Source organism: Camellia sinensis, chromosome 1 (genome assembly GCF_055761805.1).
Source record: "Camellia sinensis isolate YWXY chromosome 1, ASM5576180v1, whole genome shotgun sequence".
Taxonomy (NCBI): Eukaryota; Viridiplantae; Streptophyta; class Magnoliopsida; order Ericales; family Theaceae; genus Camellia; species Camellia sinensis.
Window position 1 is genome coordinate 222,156,811 of NC_138961.1, and position 26,368 is coordinate 222,183,178.

Here is a 26,368-nt window from a genome sequence, read left to right on the forward strand (position 1 = left end):
GCACACTTAGATGCATTAAAGTGCAACTTGTGTTTTTTCAAAATCTGGAACATCTCACCTAGGTCCCTTAGATGGTCATTCTTGTCCTTGCTCTTGACCACCATGTCGTCGATGTAAGCTTCCATTGTTTTTCCTAACAATGGTTCAAACATCTTGGTGACCATCCGTTGGAATGTTGCCCCTGCATTCTTTAGGCCAAAGGGCATGACGTTGTAGTAATACAGTCCTCTTGGAGTTGTAAAGGACGTGACCTCCTGGTCTGGTTCGTACATGGCGATCTGATGGTAGCCTCTGTATGCATCCAGAAAGCTAAGCCGGTTGTGCCCCGCCGTTAGGTCTACCAATTGATCTATCCGTGGTAAGGGGAAGCTATCTTTTGGGCATGCTTTGTTGACTGTCTTATAGTTGACGCAGACACGCCATTTGCCATTCTTTTTTGGCACCATGACTGTGTTGGAAATCCATCTGGGGTAGTGCACCTCTCTGATAGCTCCTGCCTCTAGCAAATTTCCCACTTCTTCCACCACTATCTCTGCGTGGTGGAGTGTCGATCTGCGAGTGCGCTGAATGATTGGTTTGGCGGATGGGTGGACATTGAGTTGGTGACAGATGAAGTTTGGATCAATGCCTGGCATGTCGTAGGGTGTCCAGGTGAACACTTCGATGTTAGAGGTCAAGAATTCCAAGACCTTTAATCTCTCAGTGCTGGAGAGTGACGAACCGAGCAAAAAGAACTTTTCCGGGTTCTTTTAATCTATTCTTACCTCTACCAAGTCTTCCACCGCTTTTTGATCAGCTGCTTTGCCAACATATGCGAACAGTTCGTTGCTCTCAGGTTCTTCCACCGAATGAACATATCCCTTGGCAGCGTGGCTGCCATTAACTGTGACGAAGCATTGTTTGGACATAATTTGATCTCCAAAGACCTCTTCAATTATTTCGGCTTCGTTGGGGAACCGCATTACTTGATAGTAGGATGATGCTACTGATTTCATGGCATGGAGCCATGTTCTTCCCAGGATTATGTTGTAAGTGGAAGGGACCTTTAATACCCAAAATTCCACTTGTTTTGTCACGCTTCCTGCCCTGACTGGAAGGATAATCTTGTCGACTGGCCATTCTGGCATTGAGTTGAATCCGATCAGGGGGGATACAGCTGGTGCCAGGTCTTTGTCCTCCAATTTCAGTTGTTTAAAAGTGTCGTAGTACATTATCTCACATGAGCTACCTTGGTCTATCAGAATTCGTTTGACGTCATAGTCCTTGATGCGGAGGGTGACGACCAGTGCATCGTTGTGAGGGCAATATATTCTTTCCAAGTCTTTGTCTGAAAAAGACATGATGTTCTTGGCCTCTGTTCTCCCCTTTTTGATGGTAGGTTGGGCATTTGGTACCTCCCTTAAGTGCTCAGCCTTCTTGATCGACCCTTTGAGCTCGCATACACGCTCAAGTTCGAATACTCCATGTATCACACTGATTACTCCTTGAGGTGGGACGTCAATTGGCATTCCATTGGAGTTATTGTGGTCTTGGGAGGCTGGTTGCGTCCCTCTTTCAATGTATTTATCCAGGTGACCAACTGCCACCAACTCCTCCAAGTGCTGTCTTAATGGCATGCAATTTTCAGTACGGTGCCCCTTTTCTTTGTGAAAGGTGCATCGTGATCTTTCGTCGTAGTCTTTCTGAGCTTCTCCAAGTTTAGCTGGCCATCTGACGAAAGGTTCATCGCGTATTTCGCTTAGAATCCGGTAGATCGGTTTCTTGAATACCGTGGTTATGGCAGTGCGGACTTTCAGCCATCTTTTATCCTGGTCCTCACCGTTGTCTCGCCTGCCTCGTCCGTTTTTGTTCGGACGTTCTACCGTGTTGATCTTTGCTGCGGTCTTTTTATCTGGTACTGTGGTCGTGCCAGATTTTGTTTTGGCATGGGCGTTGTCCTCTTCCACCCTGATGTGCTGATGCACTCTTCCATCAAGGCCTCCATGGTGAGTGGTGGTGTCATGGTGATTGAGTCCCTTAGTCTGTTTCCGACTGAAAGACCTCTTTTGTATTGTGCAATGGCGAGATTGGTGAGGCAGTCCCCAATCTAGTTGAATGTCTCCCAGTAGCGACTATTGTAGGATCTTAGTGTCTCCTTTTCGCCCATGTCGATGGAGAGTAACTGATCTATTTCCACCGGGGTTTTGGCGTTCGTTCTGAACCTGGTGACGAACGCCTCTGCCAATTGTGCCCAGAAGGCTATGTTGCCTTCTGGAAGTTTTTCGAACCAAGTCAAGCCTAGGTCACCAAGGCTTGATGGAAAGAGGATGCACATCAAAGCCTCGTTTCGCCGATATACCGCCATAACCTGGCGGAAGTGGCTTAGGTGTATGTAGGGGTTCGTCTTCCCCTCATACGTGGTGAATTTGGGCTGAAGGAAGCCTGAAGGTAGGGGTGCGTTTTCAATTGCCGGAACGAACGGCGAGGTCTGCAGCCTTGCTAACGCTTTATCCGTTGGTTCATAGGCAGGGCGTGGTAACGGTATTCCGACCTCGACGCTTCCATGCGTCTGAGGAGCCAACCGCTGAAGGGCAGATACCCTGTGAGGGTTGCGCGCCCTAGTATCCTCCTTCCATCGTGCCTTTTCTTCAAGCATAGTCCATAAGTCGGACGATCTAGGCAACTCCGTTTGCTTGGATGATGTATGATACGTGTGTGAGAGCCGATAGGTACTTCTTTCTGTGTAAGACCTTAATGATCTCGTTCTCTCAGACCTGGAGTAACGAGTTCTGGAAGTCCTTGATTGAGTGTTGCTCGTTCTGAGGCTTCTACTCTCTGCTTGAGATGTCGTGGTATGCCTATTACGACCTTTGGAGTGGCGAGGAGGCACATTGCCTTTGCGCCCCTCTCCTATCGCCACCCCCTTTCCTTTGATTTGGAGCTTCATGGCCTCCATGTCCGCCGTCATCTTCCTTATTAATTCATCTTGCTCCTTCACACGGTCCTCCAGAACTTGAGGATCAATCCTCCGCCTTTGTTTGTCAAGACTTCGTGAACGAGAGTGATGGGGGCTGTTAGTGCACCTCCTCCCCCTTGCATCCCTTCTGGGATTTTGCCGCTGTGGCTCCAAGTCCGCCATGAGAGGGATAGAAGGTAGGCCTTCACGCCTTGCACCCCCTTCTGGTGTTTGTCCGTTGATGACAGACTGCGGCAAATCTTCGTTATGCGCCATTGTTTCTAAAGAGGAAAAGCTTGATCAAGAGGTTTTTTTCTAGTCTGACTTTCCCACAGACGGCGCCAATTGTACAAGCAAGAAATATTCTTTCTCGTATAATCCTGTTGATCAAGTCTGCGCTCCTCCGTACGACGTCGCTTTATCCCCTGAAAACACAAACGTGAGCTAGCCGGCGGGTGTGTGCCGGATACCTCTCCGATGCCTAAGTCAGCAAAATAGACAAATAGACAAAAGCTCTGTGTATTCGAGAATCAAAGTGGTGTTACCTCTCCATAGGTGATGTTGTGAGCTTTTATAGGTTCCGTGTGGCACAATCCAAGTAGGACTCTTACTCCTCCATGTAGAGTCCTCCTAGGATTCATACTCCTGAAAGATAATGCTTATCCTTCAACACCCCCCTCACTGTTTAAACCAAGTGAGATGGTTTTACCATGGTCGGACTCCAATGTGGCCGAGGTACGCATGGCTATGCTTAGCCGTAGAACAGACCGAACTATCCTTAGTTCGGTTTGTCCTTTTACTGCCCTTACCTCAGTTCCTCTTGTACAAACCGTTGTAGGTCTAAACCGAGCTAACTTTTAGCAAGGTTTAGACCGAGCTAACCATACTGCGCCATAACCTGTATAAGTTTTTAGTACGGTGACCGAGCTAACTTACTTGGGACCGAAGTAACTTTAAACCTTTTCAAGACTAGTAACTTTAAACTTCTTCAAGACCGGAATAACTTTATGCCCTTTTTACTCAGCCCTTCACACTGAGGCCCATAACGGCCCAGCTCGGCCCAATTTTCATATAAATTACCCTCTCAACAATGAACCTACAAAAATAAGTCCTTCTATTATACACCTCCAAAAGAGGTGTACCACATACTAGTTATTACTTTATGATATTGATATTATAAATTTTCATAACTAAATTATTTTCATTGATAACTAAAATGACTACTATATAAATTATAACCAAACAACACATATTCAATTATAACCCAAAAATAAATAATAAAAAAAATTACAACGAGTCATTACGAATCATTACTTGATGTATAATCAAAGACCTCTTCAATCATAACCAAAATAACAATCACAAGAAGTTATAACTAAGTTATATCCAACACTATAATGTGTCATAACTGAAGACCACAAAAATCATAAGTGCGACATATGATAGACATTTTTTTTGCAGTGTTTTATAAAATTTCTCTACTAAAATATATCATTTCTACCTCAACTTATCTTCTTTTTTAATTTTTTAATCCACCAAAAAATTAAAATAGTTACTCCACAATATTTGTATAAAATTTAGTCTCAAATCCTTTTATTTAAAATTCACATTTATCCAAATAAACTCTTAATATTTACGTTTAGTAATATCTCATTATTGTTTATTATAAGGAAAAAACAAAATCAATATTGTTATTAATTTATGCCCCTTTTTCACTGAATTCCTGACTCCACCATTGAGTTCACTGCTAGAGGTTATTCACATGATGCGGCATATATCATGTGGTTGGGGATGGGTTTTTTTTATATTGTGGATTTCTATAGGATAGAGGTATTGAGAAATGCAAGGGACATCTTGTTAAGTCACCAATTATCCCCAAAGTGTAAGTTGTTAGGAAATGGATCTAACAATGTATATCAAATTATTCATTACCCTCCCTTATGTGCAAACCCATCTTGTTCGTGGTGATGCAAACAAACATAAATAGAGAGATTTTTTTAGTGCAATCAAGAGAAGAAAGAATGAAAACAGGAATCAAAGAGACTTGAACCTCTGACCTCCCCCAACTTGACACTGACATCAAGTTAAGTCATCAATTGTGCCAAAAGCTTAAGTTGTTAGGGAATGGGCCTAACAATATATATCAAACCATCCTTGCAAATCTTTTTTATCCTATTTTAGTCTTTGTTCCAGTTATGTGCAACTTTTCTTATGAAATCTTAAGGCTTTGTTTGGATCATGAATTTGGGTACAGATTGGGAAAAAGAAAGGGAAATGGAGAAAAAATTTAGCTTATATTTCATTAACATTTCATCCACTTTTTCCCCTATTCCAAATCTTGCTTATATTTCATTCACATTTCATCCACCATTTCCGTTTCCTTTTCCAAATCCCTATCCAAATCCATAATTCAAACACAGTGTAAAGCATTGGTTTATGTCACTCCATTAGCTTCAATTATTGAATTAGAAGAAAGTTTGCATTTGGCATGTTTTGGAGGAGAAGATAAAACATGGGAGGCAAATGAAAATTTCATTGGAAAAGTAGGACTAATTTGATATTTCCCCTGTAGTTTTGCTGCTTCATTAGAATATATCTAAGAATTGAAGCCTGTAATTTTGGGGTCTCATACATTGTTGCAATTTCAGATTGCAGATGTTTGGTCCTGCGGTGCGACATAGTATGTGATGCTAGTTGGTGCATATCCTTTTGAGGACCCTGATGAACCAAAAGACTTTCGAAAGACAATACAGGTATTTCTTTGGACCTTTTATGACATCAGTATCTACTAGTTGTATGAGTAATTTTACTGAGCACGAGAAATTTTCATTCTCTTTTCTGCAGAGAATTCTTCAAGTCCAGTATTCTATTCCAGATAATATCCAAATATCTCATGAATGTCGGCACCTAATCTCGAGGATCTTTGTTGAAGACCCCACAAAGGCTAGTAATTTCAGTTTTTTAAGAAAGTTGGCTTGTTTAGTATTTTTTTTTTCAATCCTCTATGTAATTGTGTGCATGTTTTAACCAAGATTTTCAAGATAGGGTGATTGTTTTTTTGAAGCGTTGTGTGGGGATTCTGAGGGAACATATTCCTCCTCTTTCCATGAAGTGGAGCATCTTGGGAACAAAAAAAAAAAAAAAAATTGAAGCTTGAATGTTTCCTCCATGTTGCTTTGGACTTTAAGAAAGGCTATAGCTGAGGGTTGTATAAAATGTCTTTTAGGCCCTAAGAACTAAGTGGAATTGGGAGTAAGGGCAGCCACAGAAGGATGAGAATCCTGTACTCTGAATTCTGCTTCGAGAGAGCATGCCATAGCATGCATATTGCTATGATTATGATTGCAATCTTAATTACATATATGAGGGATCTGTACCAAGAGCTGTTATGGTAGTGCACTTTGTTATACAGGATTATAGTCATTGGAATTTATCCATTAATTCATTATGGGTATTTCACCATTTATTAAAATATTTATGCTATGGATTTGAGCAGCCTCATTATTTAGTCTAGTTTTGTCGCTGTATGAGCCTAATGCCATTTGATGTACATATGCAACAGAGGATCACCATTCCTGAGATAAGGAACCACGAGTGGTTCTAAAGAACCTCCCTGCAGACCTCATGGACGAAAAGACAATGAGCAACCAGTATGAAGAGCCTGATCAACCCATGCAGAGCATTGATGCAATCATGCAAATAATTTCCGAGGCTACCATGCTGCCAGTTGGCCTGTACGATCTAGACCTGAACATGGATGATGACATGGAAGATTTGGACTCAGATCCTGATCTTGATATCGACAGCAGTGGAGAGGTCATCTATGCAGTCTGATTACAATTTCTTTCTGGAGCTTCAGAAATCAGTTTCCTCAGCTAACATTCTGGTCTCTCGGGTTTGTAATGAAAGTTGAGCTTTACAATGCATGATAGAATAGTTCATAGATATCCTAGTGATCACGGTATGAGATCTAGTCAGTCACTTGTTAAAGGTATCTGCATAATCTGCATAATATAGTGTGCTTTTGTAGAGAAGAAAGTTGAGTTTTATCCCTTTGCTAGTAGAATATATACAACCCCTTACTTTCGTCGAAGTCATATTTTTATTTTATTTTATTGTGTTTTTTGTTTGATTGTGATCTCTCTCTCTCTCTCTCTCTCTCTCTCTCTCTCTCTCTCTCTCTTCTTTTCCCCTTTTTCTTTGTTAGAACTTTCAGTGTTGTATAAATTTCTACTCCGTAAACAGTAGTGTTGAGCTCTTCTATAAGTTCCTCCAGTCCTCTTTCTCTGGGGTGTTTTTTGTGTTTTTGGTAGTACACTTTGGGGCCTTCTTCTGGCTGCTTAGAGCAGTCCCTCTTGTATATATCGAGGTCGATGTGCCAAGAACCCCATGGTCACCCACTGCACTTGCATGTAGAAAATGTTGGATTTTAAGGGAACCGTTGACAAGACTCAATGATGATTTTTAATGTAGTAGGCGAAGCCCTGGACACCCCGGTAAAAAAATAAAAGTTAAAATACACGGCAAAGACAGGTTACCTTGGTTTTTGACTGAAGGTATTTCAACACCATGTTTATCGAGTGCCCAAGTTTCAAAAAGATGGAAGAGGCAATCAACCCAATTGGAATTCAGGCTGAGGAAAATAGGACCAAATCCTATACAAAATTTTGGCTACATCAAGATAAGTATAGCGATCCCGGGTTTGTCCCCTTTATGTACAGTGTTCCGGTCGTAGGTTCCGTGGAGTTGGTGGTTGTTTGTCTTGTTGTCATCCTTTAGATTCCGTATGTCTGAGTTTTAGGATGTGTTAGGCGTGTTTCGAACAGGCGGGTTGAGCCTTAGTCTCTTTCCTTGTTGCCCAGAGTTTTGGTGGTACGCTCGAGCGGGTACCATTGCGCTCGAGCGGAGTTGGATTTTTAGTTGTACACTCGAGCGGACCATATCACGCTCGAGCGAAGTTTTCACACTTCCAGTATCTGTGCCTCTGCAAAACTTCTACAGATGTGTTTTTCACGCTCGAGCGGGTCTGTTAGCGCTCGAGCGGGGTGTTCATTATCTGCGAAAGTTCTGAGAGGGGATAATCTACGCTCGAGCGAACTGGTTTTCACGCTCGAGCGGATGTATTTTGTTCTTGTGTCTTGGTGCTCGAGCGGGCTTTCTTGCGCTCGAGCGGTTCCAGTTTTTGTGCTTGACGCTCGAGCGTTCTATTCTCCGCTCGAGCGGATCATGCGTTTATCAGTTGGCAGCTGTGCATTTTTTAGTCACATTTTCAACATCCTTTCTCTCTCTTACTTTTCCGAAAAATCCATTTGAGAGCTTCTCTCACTAAAACTCAACTTCTCTCTAAGTATTCATCTAGTAGGAGTGATTTCCTCACCTTTGGCCTTCACAAAAGTTGTGTTGATCATCGAGGGCTACGTTTTGATCCGAGCATGTTGAGTTTTGGAGCACTTTAGGTTTCGTCATCTTCTCCCTTTGAGCTCCGAATTTGAGGTAGGGATATCCTACTCCTCTTTATGAGTTTTGTCTTTGAATTTTAGCATTTTGATATGTTGGGGGTTGTTGGGTATTTTTGAGAAAGTTTGGGTCTTTGTGTAATTTTACAAAAGATGGGGGTTTGTTATATGTAAACCTATATGCATGTTTGATAAAGAGAAATGAGGCTAATGTTGAACTATTGAAGAAAATGGAACCTTAGTGTTGTTATGCAGATTATGGGTAAAGGCCTAATTACATTGATAAATTAATTTGTACAAGAAATTTAGGGAATTGAGAAATTGAATAGGAAATATTCAAATTAGAAAGATATGGGGTTAAAGGGTGTAGTTGGACTCATTTGTCGCTCACCTAGTTAAACTGTTGATAATATATCAAATTAGTGCATTTATTTCCTATTTAGAAATAACTGTACTGGACTATCGGTGGAGGATAGTCTTGATTGTTGTAAGCAATGTATGATGATTAGGCAAACTAAAGCTAATCTATTGAGTATGCTAATGAACAAGGAAATTGGTTTAATACATCAAAATGTTGTATTGATAGGTTGAATTTGTATATGATAATTGTTTATATACATTGTATTGTGTGGGAGGAGAAAGGGGCTGTACTCCACGGTTTATTGGAAGAAAGGGGCTAAACCTCTGAACCGAATCTTGTGACAGTGATACAGCACTACAATGTGTATCAGGCTGCGAATTAGAAGTGTTTTTGTTTCATTAATACAGCACTACAATGTGTATTATTTGAGACTTATGGAAGTGTTTGTTTTGATTTGATATAGCACTAAAATGTATATCATTATCATTCGTGAAATATGGAATTGTTTGTTTGATTTGATATAGCACTAAAATGTATGTCGTTGAGAAATATGAAAATGTTTTGTTTGACTTAGATATGACATCAACATGTATATCCATCACGAATTTTGAAAGTGTTCTAGTGGGGAATTATGATCTCATCAAATGATTTGGCCAGGGCACTGAGCCTTGTTTTCAAACTCTAAGTTGAATAAGAAATGGAAAGTGAATTGTAACACGGACACGAATGTCATGGAACAGTAATGTGAGGTAAACGAGTGTACAAGTGTTGACCATCTATCAACTGCTAATCTTTTAGTTATTGCTTATAGTTGGTTTAGTGTATTTCTACTGGTCTATGGCTCACCTTATATGGGACACCATTTTCAGGTACAGGAAGCATGCCATCTCCAAGGACATAGCTTGAGAGGCTAGAGGCAGGCAGACGTTTGTGGTTGTGTTATCTTTGTTGTATTACATGTAATTTCAAGCCAGGGGCTTAATCTGTATTTGAGTTAGTACTCTCCTTTTTGTAACCAAGTGTTAACTTGGAAAACTGTAAGCCCGTAGGGCATTTGCTTTTGTTGTTAATATGTAATGCTTTTGTAAAGAATTACTCTGATGAATAGCATGATGTTTATCTCTTGTATCAATGCATGTCTAAATTGATGGGATTAATGTTATTATTTTGAGGGCGTTACAACTTGGTATCAGAGCCTACCGGGTTCGAATACTTTGGGTACGTAGGAAGTGATTAGTATCACAATGGGTTTGTCTCGCTTGTTAGAGACTTAGATGTAATGTTATGTGCTTATGTGATAACATGTTTATGTGACTATGTGGGTATGGAATGTAGTTTCTTGGATGTTGATTGGAACCTTGGGCTTCTGGGAGTCCTGTTGGAAAGGCACCTGATCAATGCTATTTCTAACCGGAACTCTAGTAACGCCTCGGGACTATCATTATCCGGAAATGAAATTCGTAAGTGCTTAGATGTTTATGTGCTTACGTGGAATGAATTACAGTTGTCCATCGTGTTAGGACGCTAGTGAAATAGTTTCGGCACCCTAGTTATTGTGCTAATACCTTGTTATTTTTACTAGAATGCCTAGACGAGGGAGTTGTGATTTCCCTCCTTCTGCACGGGAAGAGTTGAGGAGACAGTTTGTGGAGTTGCGCCAAGGTACTACACCCTTGGTGTAGTTTGAAACATGGTTTGCTAACCTGTCGAGGTTTGCTCCAAAATTGGTGGAGACGGAGGAATTGCGTTGTTCAGAATTTGAGAGTAGGCTGTGTGACGACATCCGTGAAAGGATTGTGGGGTCATGGCATAGGAGTTATAGTGTGCTTGTCCGGGCTGCAACTCATGTAGAGGCAGCGGTGCTAGCTATGGGGCAAAATAGGGGAGAGGCCACAGTTTTGAGTGTTGGTTGCGTTAGGGAGGAGGCTACTTCGACGACTCCTGTGATTCAGAGTGTTGGTAGGCCTTTTAAGAGGCAAAAGGGTTTTAATCCACAACAATTTCAGAGAGCTTAGCCCGGCTCTACTTTTCCAGTGCCGAGCCTAGGTTTGGGAAAGGGTGAACGTAAGGTTGTCACTTGTTTCAAATGTGGTCAGCTTGACCACAAGTCCCTAGCTTGCCCACAGAAAAAGAGAGCAGGGTTGGCAGTCCGACCAGTAGTTGTACCATCAGAATCATCTAATCAGCCGAGTTTTGGACCGATCAAATATTCGGTAGGGAAGCAGTCGTTGAGGTCTTCATCAGCTCGGACTTTGAACCAATCTTGTGCTAAGGAGCCGTTTACTTGTTGGGTGTGTAATCAGCCAGGTCATATCAGTCGTTTCCGTACTCAGCGGGGGGCTTCTTTGAGGGTTTTACAACCTAGTCGGGTCCAACCTTATTTGACTGGACAGGGGCAATACCCTTTTAGGGGACAAGCAGGCCAGACTTCAAGGGCCTCAGGAGAGTCGAGTTCCCAAGTCCCACTTGGGGAAGTCCGCAGTTGTTCCAAGTGTGGTCAGTTGGGGCACATCAGTAGTTCTTGTCCATGGCTTGTAAGCTTGTAGGTTATCTTATGTTTGGGGATGACCAACTTTGACGGTCCAGCGAGGGACGGCAGTAGTGGTAGTACCGATGGGTTGGTTTTGTTTTGACTAATCCGTTTTGTAATCGGTGGTTTATTGTTTTGTAATCATTGGGTTCTGTTGTGTAACCAATGTGTTTTGGGAATGTTGAAACATCTGAACTATATGTTTATATATATATATATATATATGTTTTGTTTGTTAACTTCCATGGATTGGGTAAATTGGAGCTTGTTGTAGCACTAAAGTTTTATTAATGTAATAAGTTGTGTGACCACAAAATTTTTGGTAATAATGCATTTATATGCGTGTGACTTGGTTTGGAAAAATGAGGGCTGAGAAGCCATGCGGCCAAATTTGGAAGAATTTGGAGGGATGCGTATCCTAATCAGGACTATTATGGGGCTAGAGTAGTTATACTTGCTGGGTGTACGGAACTTCTTGGGTGTTACTCATTTAATCTTATGTGTTCGGTAGAGATTTTTGATCTTTTGTCTGGAGAACTCCTCGAGGGGATATGTAGTGTGTGGTTAATACTTGGTGTTGTATATATTTAACATGATGTTGTACGGAGACATAGTACACAATTTCGTTAGGACCAGACTTATCCCTTCATGATAGGTAATGTCGCCAAATTTGCATCTGTACCGACAGGTAGTTTGATTAGAGAAAGTGTGAGACCCTATATAAGATAGTGGTTATTGGCATCGGGAGTGGTGTGTGGTGAGCAGTTGGTGTTATATCCCGAGCGGTGGTGTAATGGGTGTTTCTTAAGTTCCCAGACTCCTTTTTGATAGTAGAATGCGATAGGTTTGTACCTTACTACCGGGTAGGTCAAGTGATGCTAACGACAAGATTGGTTGGGTGTATAACCCATGGTTTGGTTGTGAACCGTGAGTGGAGTCACTGTGGTTTGGTCTTTGCGAAAAAAGGCTTGGGATGATAATGAGAAAGTTGAGGACTTTTACTCCTCCAGAAATTTAGAATGGGGAATCTATGAAAGCCTTGTCGGCGGCAGGCGACGATGTCAGGGTTTGGTTCATGGTGGTTGTCTGGCGGTAGCATTGGCTGGTGGTTTGGCACGAAGGCTGGGCCTCTTGATGGTACTCTCGGGATGAGTGACAACTAAGATGCGGGGTAAAGAGTGGACCCTATGGGTTATGGAGGGACTCAGTATGGGAGTAAGATAACTTGTAAAATAAGGAGGTTTTACCTAGTGCGGTACGTGTTAGTGTGTGGTTCGTAGGTTGTTATTAGATGATGTGTAGAAGGGGATCAGTCCTAGAAAATCCCAAGTGAATACCTTGATAAGACAATGGTGTGGTTCCTTATTGAAGTCGAGAGGTTAGATGTTTGGTTAAGCCAGGTCACTTAGTTATAAGTGTCCGTTGTCCAGTTTGGATGGTGGTGACACGAGTGAGGTGGTAAGGTTGTGAAGAGTGAGTGAGGCACTCTGCTAGAATCATTTTTATTCGTTAGAGCCTTGTTCATGCGTTGTAAGGCACGAGGGTGTGCAATGTTATCCTTTAAGTCGTTGCATTGTTGGGAACTTCAAATGTTTAGTAATCCCTTCTTGAAAGTTCTGTTTTTGGGTATTGCGTCATCACTATGAGTATGGCGGGTTTTGTGGGTTGGCTGTGTTGAGATTCACTCAGGGGTCATTGAGTACTCTTCGTAAACTAAAATGATTTTTGAATCGAAACGTGAGTTTTGCTACCCTTATTTTCGGGAAAATAATTTGAGAGAAATCTTTGAGTTCGGCAGTGGCCAGATGTAAATGACGTGTTTAGTGGTAGCCTTATGAACCTGAATATTTTACGGGAAATTAGACTCGACCTAGCCTGAGTTGCTGGTTATATGCTGTGTGATTTTGGAGAGACCTTGAAGTAGTAGGGTAGTAATGTGCCGTATTGTTGTTCCCTACCCGTGCTTCGTCTTACATACGTGTTTTGTGAGAGTTGACTGGAAGCCTTGTGTACAAACGTTTCCTTGTTTCCTTTGTTGGGATATTTAGTACCAAATACTGGTTTGAATGTTGTGAGTAGTCGGGACATGGTGGATGTCTCAGAACACTGTAGTGATTGAATGTGTCTTACTATTATCATTGTTATCGAGTCTGGCTAGGCCGGACTTTTCCATTCGTAAGGTATTATGAAAACGTAATGGGGGTTGAGGAAACCACTTGGGTGAGTGAATTTCAGGTCCGCGAGAAAAATCCGGATCTATCTCTAATTGTTGAGCACTTGTTGTATCTTTATTGTGTTGTTAAAATTTAAGAGCATTGAACATGTCTTAAGTTGTGTAACATTGCGTATGTTGAATGTATTGCAGAACTGGAAATATATCATGAACACTGACTATGATATGTATGAAATTGTGAACCATATATATTGGAAATTGTTAGATTTGAAGAAATGCATGTTGTAGCATACATTGTAAATTGCCTCTTGAATAGAGATGAAGTGACCAGTAATGGGTCAGGTGGTTGATAGTTAAATTGTAATATTGTTGACAAACTGATTTAATTTAAATCGTGGATGGTTAAACGTTATGGGTGACATCGGGTTTATGAAAATGTTTGCAAAATTTTTAAATTTCGAATGGAAAATGCAAAGTTTGTTTTGGAATGCCAACGTTGAAAATTTGATTTTCTTTGAGATATGCCTCATGAGCAAGAGAATGATTTCCCTTATATTTATACAAAGGATTTGCGTTGGTTGTTTTATTTGGAACTATAATTGTTGAGAAGTGACTTAGCTGGGAAGCGCTAGTCGGGTGTTTTGGTGATCTATCTCGGGAAGAGTTTGGTTTCGTTGAGGTCTTTTGTGCCTGAGTGTTGTCGTTGGAACGTGTTCCCTTACTTAGTCCTTTCTTTTGTGAGAGTTAACTACAAATTTGTTGAGAGAATAGTTTCTCCCTAAATGCTCGGGGGTTGAGTGCTTTGTGGTCAGTTGACCTTGTAATTGTGTTATTTTCATAATTTCGGGGACGAAATTCTTTAAGGAGGGGGAGGTTATAGCGATCCCGGGTTTATCCCCTATATGTACAGTGTTCCGGTCGTAGGTTTCGTGGAGTTGGTGGTTGTTTGTCTTGTTGTCAGCCTTTAGATTCCGTATGTCTGAGTTTTAGGATGTGTTGGGCGTGTTTCAAACAGGCGGGTTGAGCCTTAGTCCCTTTCCTTGTTGCCCAGAGTTTTGGTGGTACGCTCGAGCGGGTACCATTGCGCTCGTGCGGAGTAGGATTTTTAGTTGTACGCTCGAGCGGACCATATCACGCTCGAGCGGAGTTTTCACACTTCCAGTATCTGTGCCTCTGCAAAACTTCTGCAGATGTGTTTTTCACGCTCGAGCGGGTTTCCTTACGCTCGAGCGGGTCACGCTCGAGCGGGTCTGTTGGCACTCTAGCGGGGTGTTCATTGTCTGGGAAAGTTCTGAGAGGGGATAATCTACGCTCGAGGGAACTGATTTTCGCGCTCGAGTGGATGTATTTTGTTCTTGTGTCTTGGCGCTCGAGCGGGCTTTCTTGCGCTCGAGCGGTTCCAGTTTTTGTGCTTGACGCTCGAGCGTTCTATTCTCCGCTCGAGCGGATCATGCGTTTATCAGTTGGCAGCTGAGCATTTTTTAGTCACATTTTCAACATCCTTTCTCTCTCTTACTTTTCCGAAAAAGCCATTTGAGAGCTTCTCTCACTAAAACTCAACTTCTCTCTAAGTATTCATCTAGTAGGAGTGATTTCCTCACCTTCGGCCTCCACAAAAGTTGTGTTGATCATCGAGGGCTACGTTTTGATCCGAGCATATTGAGTTTTGGAGCACTTTGGGTTTCGTCATCTTCTCCCTTTGAGCTCCGAATTTGAGGTAGGGATATCCTACTCCTCCTTATGAGTTTTGTCTTTGAATTTTAGCATTTTGATATGTTGGGGGTTGTTGGGTATTTTTGAGAAAGTTTGGGTCTTTGTGTAATTTTACAAAAGATGGGGGTTTGTTATATGTAAACCTATATGCATGTTTGATAAAGAGAAATGAGGCTAATGTTGAACTATTGAAGAAAATGGAACCTTAGTGTTGTTATGTAGATTATAGGTAAAGCCCTAATTACATTGATAAATTAATTTGTACAAGAAATTTAGGGAATTGAGAAATTGAATAGGAAATATTCAAATTAGAAAGATATGGGGTTAAAGGGTGTAGTTGGACTCACTTATCGCTCACCTGGTTAAACTGTTGATAATATATCAAATTGGTGCATTTATTTTCTATTTAGAAATAATTGTATAGAACTATCGGTGAAGGATAGTCTTGATTGTTGTAGGCAATGTATGATAATTAGGCAAACTAAAGCTAATCTATTGAGTATGCTAATGAACATGGCAATTGGTTTAATACATCAAAATGTTGTATTGATAGGTTGAATTTGTATATGATAATTGTTTATATACATTGTATTGTGTGGGAGGAGAAAGGGGCTGTACTCCACAGTTTATTGGAAGAAAGGGGCTGAACCTCTGAACCGAATCTTGTGACAGTGATACAGCACTACAATGTGTATCAGGCTGCGAATTAGAAGTGTTTTTGTTTCATTAATACAGCACTACAATGTGTATTATTTGAGACTTATGGAAGTGTTTGTTTGGATTTGATATAGCACTAAAATGTATATCATTATCATTCGTGAAATATGGAATTGTTTGTTTGATTTGATATAGCACTAAAATGTATGTCGTTGAGAAATATGAAAATGTTTTGTTTGACTTAGATATGACATCAACATGTATATCCATCACGAATTTTGAAAGTGTTCTAGTGGGGAATTATGATCTCATCAAATGATTTGGCCAGGGCACTGAGCCTTGTTTTCAAACTCTAAGTTGAATAAGAAATGGAAAGTGAATTGTAACACGGACACGAATGTCATGGAACAGTAATGTGAGGTAAACGAGTGTACAAGTGTTGACCATCTATCAACTGCTAATCTTTTAGTTATTGCTTATAGTTGGTTTAGTGTATTTCTACTGGTCTATGGCTCACCTTATATGAGACACCATTTTCAGGTACAGGAAGCATGCCATCTCCAAGGACATAGCTTGAGAGGCTAGAGGCAGGAAGACGTTTGTGGTTGTGTTATCTTTGTTGTATTACATGTAATTTCAAGCCAGGGGCTTAATCTGTATTTGAGTTAGTACTCTCCTTTTTGTAACCAAGTGTTAACTTGAAAAACTGTAAGCCCGTAGGGCATTTGCTTTTGTTGTTAACATGTAATGCTTTTGTAAAGAATTATGAATAGAATGATGTTTATCTCTTGTATCAATGCATGTCTAAATTGATGGGATTAATGTTATTATTTTGAGGGCGTTACAATAAGTATTTCCAAGATTTTGGGTCAATTGATCTTTCAACAATTTCAATTCATAGCATTACATCATTCTCTAAGAATTTTGAAATTGTGTTTGTACACAATACAATACAGTTAATAGCTTCCTATACATAGGCATCAGAACACAGTTAATAGCTTCATATACATAGGCATCAGAACGAAAACAAAAGCATAATCAAGTGCTCAAGTCATTCTCCCAGGAGGAACTCTTCTAAAGAACATTGATTTTTTTAGCTTCTGCAACAAAGATTGTGAGCCATTTCAGGTTTACGTTTCCGCTCGGAATAAAAAATCTTTAGCTTGGTGAAGGCTCATCAAGGATGAATATCATTTAAGCCAGTCTAGGTTGACATCTTCTTTAAGCACATGAAACTTCAGATTGGGGAGATGAATCTTATAATTCTCCCAGAGATAACCAGTTTCTTCATCACATATCAAATCCTCCAATTGCTTAAGATTCTTCACAGAGGATGGCAACTCTGACAATCCACGGCAACCTCTCACGTTCAGCTTTCTTAGGCTGGATAACTCCCCCATCCGTTCAGTCAATTTACTTATGCTTATGCAGTCAGATAAATCAAGAAATCTAAATTTCTGGAGTCTTCCAATTGACTCGGGCAGCTCCAAAAGTTTTGTGCAGGCATGAAGCCTTAGCACTTCTAAATTTTCTAGCTTTCCAAATGCTTCAGGAAGTGCAATGAGCTCATGACAGTTGGTGATGTCAAGCCTCTTAAGGCTGCTGATATAGCAGAGCCATGCTGGAAATTCCACTAAATCATTGCAACAGTCAATAACAATCTCCACAAGATTTGGCAACATATCGGCAATCTGGATAGTACAGTTCCCAAAAGCGTCATCAAGCTTGCACATAACCAAGGATATTTTCTGCAAATTTTTTAGTCGTAGCATGGTTTTAGCAATGGAAGAGATTGAAATATGCTCGAATCTGATTCTCCTTAGACTGGATAAATGTCCAAGTAGTGGAAAGTTGCTGATCTCAGCTGAGCAAAAACCGTAGTTGGTGACGATCAAAACCTTCAATTGGTCCATTTTCTCCATCAACAGAGGTAAGGTGTAGTTCCTTATTTGGATGTTCAGCAGTAGAACTTCAACTTTACTTAGTTGCATGTTGTGCCCGTTTGAGATTTCACCTGCAACCAATTTTCTGCACTGTGTCACTTGTCGGAAAAGAGACAAATAGCACATATTGTGCGTGAGATTATTTTAAATACTTGTAAGGCTAAATTGTTCAATTTGAAACAATGGGGACCAAAGTTAAATTTAGGTCAAACTATAGGAGTTAAAAAGTATAATTTATCCTAATTTTAAATACACAAAGATAAGCACACCTGTGGATATAGACACAAGGCGGATAGGATGCTGCCCTTGTTCAATCCACCACTTGGGAAGATCATTGCCACCGATGTCCATTATTAATCTACTCCGGTGTATGGGATTTTGGTCAATCTGGTGGGTAGCTACCTCTCTAAGTAGATCATGCTGCGTAACAAAATGCTCATTGTAGTAGCCATTGATCTCGCTTGCATCTTTCCTGTGAATGGGAATGAAATTGCATGGTTAATATCAATTCATAGGTATATACAACAATAGCAAATATATAATTCTATGATTAGTTCATTAATTGGAAGAAACAACAACAATAGCGTCCCTGCTGCAGTATGATGAGAGGCTATACCTCCCGGCACACTGGATTTAACATAGGCATTCATGCAGAGCATTATTCATCTTACTAGTAAGGGCACACACACACACACTAACATACAAGACATCTCTTAACAAAAAGCAATACCTTGTAGGTACAAGATTGAGGAGATTCCGATCAGACAGTTCATGGATGTTGGCAAAGGCACTAACTTCATCAAGGTTGTAAAGTTCCACCCACATGTCCACAAGTGCCATGGCAGGGATTCTTTGGTCCTCAGGAAATGAAGCCAGGTCCAAGTAACACTCCTTGATTTTTACATCCAAGTCATCTAAGGTGGTTTGGAGACGCTTAAGTATATCAGTGGCTCCATTTGGTGCTGCGTCAGAATAGAAAATATGAAAAATCTAGAAATCCCCTAGATGTTGATTTGTGATTATGTATCAATTTTGAGCAGAATATAACAATCCCAATCAAACAATCAAGACAAAAAGACACAACGATTTAACGTGGAAAAAACCACAATTGGACACCTCCAACTGTGATAAAAAAACCACGGGCAACAGCCACAAGAACAATCCACTAAGAAGATTTAAAGGAATTACACAGGTATACTCTCAAATACCTAGCGAATCCACAACGCCTAATTGAACCAACCTCTATGTGCCTCTTCCAACCCCATCTTCACCACGGAATTGTCTTTCTGATGAGCCACTCCGGATTCCACCAAAGCTTCAGGCTCAAATTCTTCAGAATTCACAACTGAAGAATAACTTTCTCTTTTGTGTATAGCAAACAAACCTTTGATGTACTCTCTTTAAATCATGAGTTGAAGACTCAATAAAAACATCAAAGAAAACAAACAAAATATCCCCAGATATAAACTTTAAGAACCAAAAAGAAGATCTGGAGGACTTCAATCAATCACTTAGTTTTGGGAGAAAACCAAGTATTTATAGAGAACCAAAAGTAATCCAAGATTGGGAAGAAAACAAACTTCTTGAGAAATCCGGATTCTGAGGTTCGCTCGAGCGAAGCTTTTCTGGCTCGAGCGAGCAGTGTATTTTTCATGATTTCTACTAGTGCCTTGGCTCGAGCGACGGATCCTTGGCTCGAGCGAGGAATACACTCTTTCAGGTTTTTGTATGGACGCAATCCTTGGCTCGAGCGTGCATTCCTTGGCTCGAGCGAGACCTAGCTCGAGCGAGAACTCCTTGGCTCGAGCGCGCAACGACGGACATGCAATTTTGAATGCAATTTTGCGTTTTGCTTCGGCCGCGAGCTGACCGGGCAGCTCGACCCCCGTAATAATCAGCGAAGTGGCAATCTTGAAAGCATTAACATCACAAACTTCTCTGCATGGTTCGATTCGGGTTTGGATTCGCATCTAATAAACTCATAGCCTCACTGAAAAAAAAGTGCGAAAAAAAATACATCTGAAAGGAGTTTTGTCAAACGGGGTTGCCAAGAATAAAAACCTAACAAAATAGATTGCCCTTCAGACCACCGGTTCAGCTTATTCTTCCAGGTGACCTCAGATTCTCCTTTGAGTGATTTGCCAACCACCTCAAGGGCCAAAGGGAACCCTCCACAGCCTCTCACTATCTGCAGTTCAATGCTGCCAAACAAGTCAGCAAAGGGATGCTCTATTTGCAAGTCTTTTGACTTAATGAATTTAACATCCGTAGTTGTAAGGGGGTGATATTGAATCTCATCATCATCATGCAAATTAATATTTCTAAATAAGTTTTTCACAACTATCTATACTTATATTATATCAAAACCATATCAATACTATATATACAATTACAAGATGTTATGTGATCTTTGTGTTTCTATATTTTTAATTTTATTTAATATGAAAATATACATGTCACAATATGATTTGCTATTAAATCAATAGGTCAGAAGTGAATATTTGTTTCTGACCTTGTTAACAAGATCATCTGGTATGTAAGAGGAGCTCCCACCTTGTGGAAATGCTAAATGACAGAAAAGAGCCATGGCTTGTTCATCTTTCAACAAGGTCAATCTATATGTTGAAGAAAATCTTGGAAATACAGATCTTGATGTAATGAAGATTTTGTAATCTGATATTTGAAACTTGAACCTCTCAACAAGGAATTCGGATCCAAACCACACATCATCCAAGACTAGCAATATAGGTTGTCCTATTCGATTCAGCATGCTTTCCAATTGGTTCATTGCCTCTTCATCTGTTTGAAACTGGGGAACTTGATAACCGTTGTGTTGTAATAATCTCTCAGTTATGACCATGAGGTTAGGTGCCTTGGAAAAGGCCACAAAAAAGATATTGTCCGTGAATTTGCCTATCCAAACACACTGTTTGTCAAAAATTGTCCATTACAGATTTTGAAAAATAAATTTTTGTGTTTGTGTTTCTTTTAAAATCACAGGCTTTATGCTAGTTTAGTTTCCAAATTATATATATATATATATATAGAGAGAGAGAGAGAGAGAAATGTTAACAATATAATATACTATACACTATAGTGCATTTGTAGGCTGGCATTTGTAAGCTGTAAAGAGCTCACCCACTACCACCTTCAGCTTTGACAGACGCCTTTGTATTATTTTAATGTATATTTTCGATTCCAATTGTCTCCCTCTCCTCTCTATAAAGAGAGAGGGCTCATTCTCTTGTATTTACACAATAACATACATGAATCAATAATACAATTCTCTATTTCTCTTTATACATCAATTTTAACATGGTATCAGAGCTATAAGATTTAGGCCTATACTCCTTTCTTTCCGGCGGGCAGCCGGCCGGCAACCTTGCCTTCGCTGCCCGCTGGAGTTTTTCAACACAAACCTTGAAATTTCTTCGAGTCCACCACCTTCACGCCCAACTCCTTCGAGTCGCAGTCCTTGTCTCACCAAGCTCACCCAGCTCTCTCTTTCTGAGAAGAAGTATGGCTCAAATACATGTGAAGCTCCTCCAATAATAGCTCTCTCTCCTTCTGAAAGTTGTAGAGAGAGAAGTAAAGTAACTCCCAACTCAGTCCCCATCAACTCCAACTCAGTCCTCGTCGCCCTCCTCGACTCCCATTACACCGAGCTCGCCAAGCTCGTTGAGCAAGCCCTCCTCTTACCAACCCTCGAAGCCACAGTAAACAACCACAACATCACCATCTTCGCACCAAAAAACGCAGCTCTTGAGCGCGACCTCGACCCCGCGTTCAAACGATTCCTCCTCGCACCCGGCCATCTCTAGTGTCGGCAGTTTCACCTCGGTAGCAGTTTCTTCTTTGGTCTTTTCTTCAGCAACAATCCAGCCTCTTCTTGCTTTGGTGTAGGCATCTTTTTGAAGCTAACAAAAAAAAAAAAACAAAAAACAAAAAACAAAACAAAACACAACAAAACAAAACCGACACACATAGAAAACCAAACCCATCTTTGGCATGCTCTTACTTTTGTTTTGATGAGATGGCTAAAATACCATTGCTGCAGCAAGCTCACCACCGCCGGTTTCCGATGGCTCTTGTCAGGAACACCGCCGATCTCATCTGTCTTCTGCCGACGCTGGCGATGGTGTTGAGTGTGGTTTTTCTCTCACTAATCTCGCCAAAGCATCTCAGATCTGCATATGATGATCTGTGAGATGAACCACTAAAAAAAAAAAAAAAAAGCTCTCTCTCCCTCTCGGCATCACAGAGCTTCATACACGACACACACGGCATGCATTGGGAGATGAATACATACTCACATGCTTCTGTCTCCCACATGCACTTTATGCAGCAGCAGAGGGGAAAAGGGCAACTTTATTTATTTATTTATTTCTTTCTTTCTTACTTTCTTTATTTATTTATTTTTCTTTTCATTCCTTTATTTATTTATTTGTTTGTTCATCCACCGCTCACATCCCTCACTTTCTTTAAACCCACTTTTATTTTATTCTCTACTCCACCTACCCATCATTTTTTTCCCCACTACCAAATATTATACTAGCCTTCATGGATTCCACTGGCTTCCACCACTTCGTTTTATTTATTATTATTATTATTATTATTATTTTCAACAAAAAAAAAAAAAAACTCTTGCTGATTCACAACTCTTGCTGATCGACCACTTCGTTTTATTTATTATTATTATTATTATTATTTTTTTTTTTTAAAAAAAAAAAAATCCATTCACACCCACCTCGATTTTCATTCCACAAACTTGTCATTTTTTTCATGCCGGGATCAACCCCGATCCCAATTACACAAAAAAAAAAAAAAAAAAAAACAGCAAAGACCACCATCACAACACCAACAAATTTGTTTTCTTTTCTGCAGACGGCCACCCGCCGACATCCCTTCTTCTCTACTCTGCCGCCGGTCTCTTCTTCTTGCCTCCGTCCTGGGCGTCCCTTGACGATGTTGCCTCGGTGTTTCCCACTCCACTGGGCACAATCACTACTCCCTGCTCCTCCACTGCAGCATATGGCGGCCCTCCAAATCGGAACATAATGGTGGCCTTCCGCTTCAGCTCCTTGTTCTCCGCCTTTAACACACTTATCTCTGCTCGCGCATCCTTATACATGCGCTGGAGCAGAGCCAGCTGGGCGTTTAACTGCTGCACCTCATTTGTCCTACTCTGCAGCCGGTGCGACAGGTTTGTGACCGCCGTCATGGTCTCTACACATGACTTCAATGTATACTGATTGGCCTCCACATCCGTTTGCACTGCCATTTTTTGCTCCACCGACTGCATCGGAAAGTTCAACGGAGCAAACCCAGTGGTGTTTGGTTGAGGTTCACGGGACCCCGCACCAATTATCTCTCTTGTGGACTCGTTGAGGTCAGGAAAGAGAGTAAGCAGAGGGCGGGACGAAGAGGCCATTTTCTGGGCAACAGAGTATTACAGACTATCTCTCTCAGCAAAACGAAGAGTTTTTTTTTTCAGAGGTTTTTCTCAGTTTCTTGTCTCAGCCTCTGCCTCGGCCTCAGGCTCCGTCTTGGTTAAATAGCCGAGGCCGCCACGCGCATCGCGCGCCACTTGACACGCGCATCATGCGCCGCTCGGCGCTCACCGACAACCTGGCACGCCTTTTCATGGCACGCCTTTTCATGGCACGCCTTTTGACAGATTGGGCACACCTTTTGAGGGCACGACTTTTGAGGACTCGATATCTACATCCATGTATATCTTTTGGGCAGCCTATATACACACTCATACAGTGTCTTCTACACCGGTCAGCTTTATCAATCCCTTTGTTTCAACCTCAAATAGGTTTCTAACTTCACACCTATTTGAGTTTGAGGGGGGGTTATACACAGTATCATGTATAAGTCGCTCATGGCGCACTCCCTAAGTCGCCCCCTTGGTGCACCACCACAACCTGCTACAACGGTCCGACATGACCCCGTAAACTGTTTTCTACATCGGTCTGACACGACCACACAGTGTCAGCTTCCAACGGTCCGACATGACCCCATAAACTGTCCCGACATTGATTCCGGTCAGCTTTTACATCGGTCCGACATGACCTCGTAAACTGTCCCGACATTGATCCCGGTCAGCTTCTACACAGGTCCGACATGACCCCATAAACTGTCTTCTACAACGGTCTGACACGACCATACAGTGTCTCCTATCTTGTTTTATTTTATTTATCAGTTTACTTTCCTGTTTTGTTACTCTCTCCAAACTCAAGTTGGTTAGTTCCTACCCTCCTTGAGTTTGCGGGGGGCTGTTAACAATATAATATACTATACACTATAGTGCATTTGTAGGCTGGCATTTGTAAGCTGTAAAGAGCTCACCCACTACCACCTTCAGCTTTGACAGACGCCTTTGTATTATTTTAATGTATATTTTCGATTCCAATTGTCTCCCTCTCCTCTCTATAAAGAGAGAGGGCTCATTCTCTTGTATTTACACAATAACATACATCAATCAATAATACAATTCTCTATTTCTCTTTATACATCAATTTTAACAAGAAATATACCTTTAATTTCTTTATCACGGCAGAGCATTTTGGCCAAGGTAGACTTCCCACATCCTCCAAGGGCCGAAATGGCAACCACCTGTTCTCCACCCTCGAGCACCATTGTCTTCAATTCTTGAAGAGGATCTTCGAATCCCACAACAAAATTGGGAACTCCAGGAACTTCACAGCAACCGGCAATTCCCTTCCCATTACAACCCGATCCTCCTCCTCCGGACGTGTTCATACGTTCTAATTTCTCATCCACTCCTCTCACCCCCATCAAAATCCTCCTGCTGTCCATAGACATCTGTGCTTGCGCCTCGATCTGAAAGAACATCACGATATATTGTTCTAAGCCCTTAAGCTTATTTGTGTAGAACGATTTCTTGAAGTAATTCCACCAGGGGATCTTCTCGCATTTATTTACGAAGTGTAGACCTTTTTTCAAACTGTTGGTGAACATCTCTGTGTCTTGCTCCGATCGGCCCAATTTTCTGTTTAGGTTGTCGATTTCTTCGAGCATCGGGCTTAGCTGATTCAGCCTCGACCTAAGGCTTGTGAGGGTGGACTTGAATTGCACAGCATTAATTATCCCATTGTCAACAGCTTGCAGTAATTCCCCAAACGCAGCTCCCAAAGCAGCACCTCCAACCAGTGAACCAGCCATCGATGTCTTCCAAAACCCACTCTAGTTCCAGAGAATTGGGATTGGGTTTGGTGTTGTTATAGTGAAAGGCTATGGAACTTGCAAGTAGGCAGTTGTGAACGCGAGAGCAGTGAAGAAGTAGCGATGGAATTTGTGTGGAACTTGCAAGTGAAGCAGTTGTGAACGCGAGAGCAGTGAAGAAGTAGTGATGGAATTTGTGCCAAGTTTCTTCGATTCTTCGCGTGGAATTTGAATTCTGAAGGGGAAAAAAGGTGTGGAAAACAATGCACACCCTTTTTCAAAAAGAAATATTCGTTTCGTAGCTTTTGCAAACAGTTCCAATTCGTAGTTCAAAAGAGCGTGGCGCGAGAGTGGCTCGACACCAAAACGACCTGGTTTTGGTTTTTTTTTTTTCGCGTTTTTCTGATGATGGGTTCATGCACTGTTGGTCAGCAGTAGACCTTTTTTCCTGAACAAGAGAAATAGCTTTATGCACTGTTGGTTCAAGAAGAAATAGCTTTATGGCAGGTGCGATGATGGGTTCATGCACTGTTGGTTCAAGAAGAAGAAGAGAAGATGACGAAGAAGGTCTGCTGCGCTGCTGACTATGAACTAGCATAAGTCACTACTGTTCACTGTCACAGGCTTTATGCTAGTTTAGTTTCCCAGTCCTCTCTCCATTGACTATGAACAGTAGTGACAGTGACCGATCAAATTCCAAAACTAAATAAAAACACAAGTGAGAATTGAACCCGACGTGAATCGAACACGCAACCTTCTGAACTGGAGTCAGACGCACCATTGCGGCACGGATCCACTTTGTTCCATTTGTGTATTCATATTCTATTTAATGATTTACTTTTGATCAGCATGACCATCCCATATGCTTTGTGCCATTGTAATACAAAAAAAATAAGATCCCAGAATTATGAGTCCGTAATTTACCTAAAATAAGTATGTGTGGTGGAAATTAAATTGATAAAATATGAAATTTATAAATGAAATAAATTTAAATCATTAATTCCTATTTTTTTGATAAATTTTGAGTAAATAATTCTGAATTTATATAGCCTTATTGATTGTAATAAGTTAGATCAATATGTACAAAAATGTTCAAGAAAATGATGCAATCAAAAGGAAGTTTCAAAATATGAATTACATCACCCACTAGTGGATGGATGATGAAACTTAGAGAGTACTCAAAATGATATCTATACTATGGACGTGGATTGTTTGATGAGAATCCCACAATAATTGTCTATTTCATGAAAGACAATTTGAAACTTCAATAATAAAAGAGAGTTCTAATATGCATAACAACTACGTCTAAGAGTGTAGCAGCGGAATCATTGTTAGTTTTTAAAATGTTAAAGTTTTCTCAAATTTGGGATTTAAAGTAACTATTCAAGTCGTCTAATGCAAAGGTAAAT

At 40.9% G+C, this 26,368-nt stretch overlaps 1 protein-coding gene and 1 pseudogene across 1 annotated transcript; one reads left to right on the top strand and one right to left on the bottom strand.

The window, feature by feature from the left end:
* The window catches only part of LOC114292953 (serine/threonine-protein kinase SAPK10-like), a 32,726-nt pseudogene extending 25,651 nt beyond the window's left edge, over positions 1-7,075 (top strand).
* Positions 7,076-16,674: 9,599 nt separating this feature from the next.
* Positions 16,675-25,218, bottom strand: LOC114292943 (putative disease resistance protein At5g66900). The gene is made up of 7 exons (XM_082919912.1): positions 24,311-25,218; positions 20,281-20,681; positions 19,835-19,956; positions 19,755-19,758; positions 18,499-18,758; positions 18,038-18,240; positions 16,675-17,839 (listed from the first exon to the last, which is right to left on the bottom strand). Exons 1-7 carry the CDS (start codon positions 24,957-24,959, stop codon positions 17,016-17,018), a joined length of 2,463 nt encoding a protein of 820 aa, XP_082776038.1. The 5' UTR covers positions 24,960-25,218; the 3' UTR covers positions 16,675-17,015.
* Positions 25,219-26,368: the final 1,150 nt, after the last annotated feature.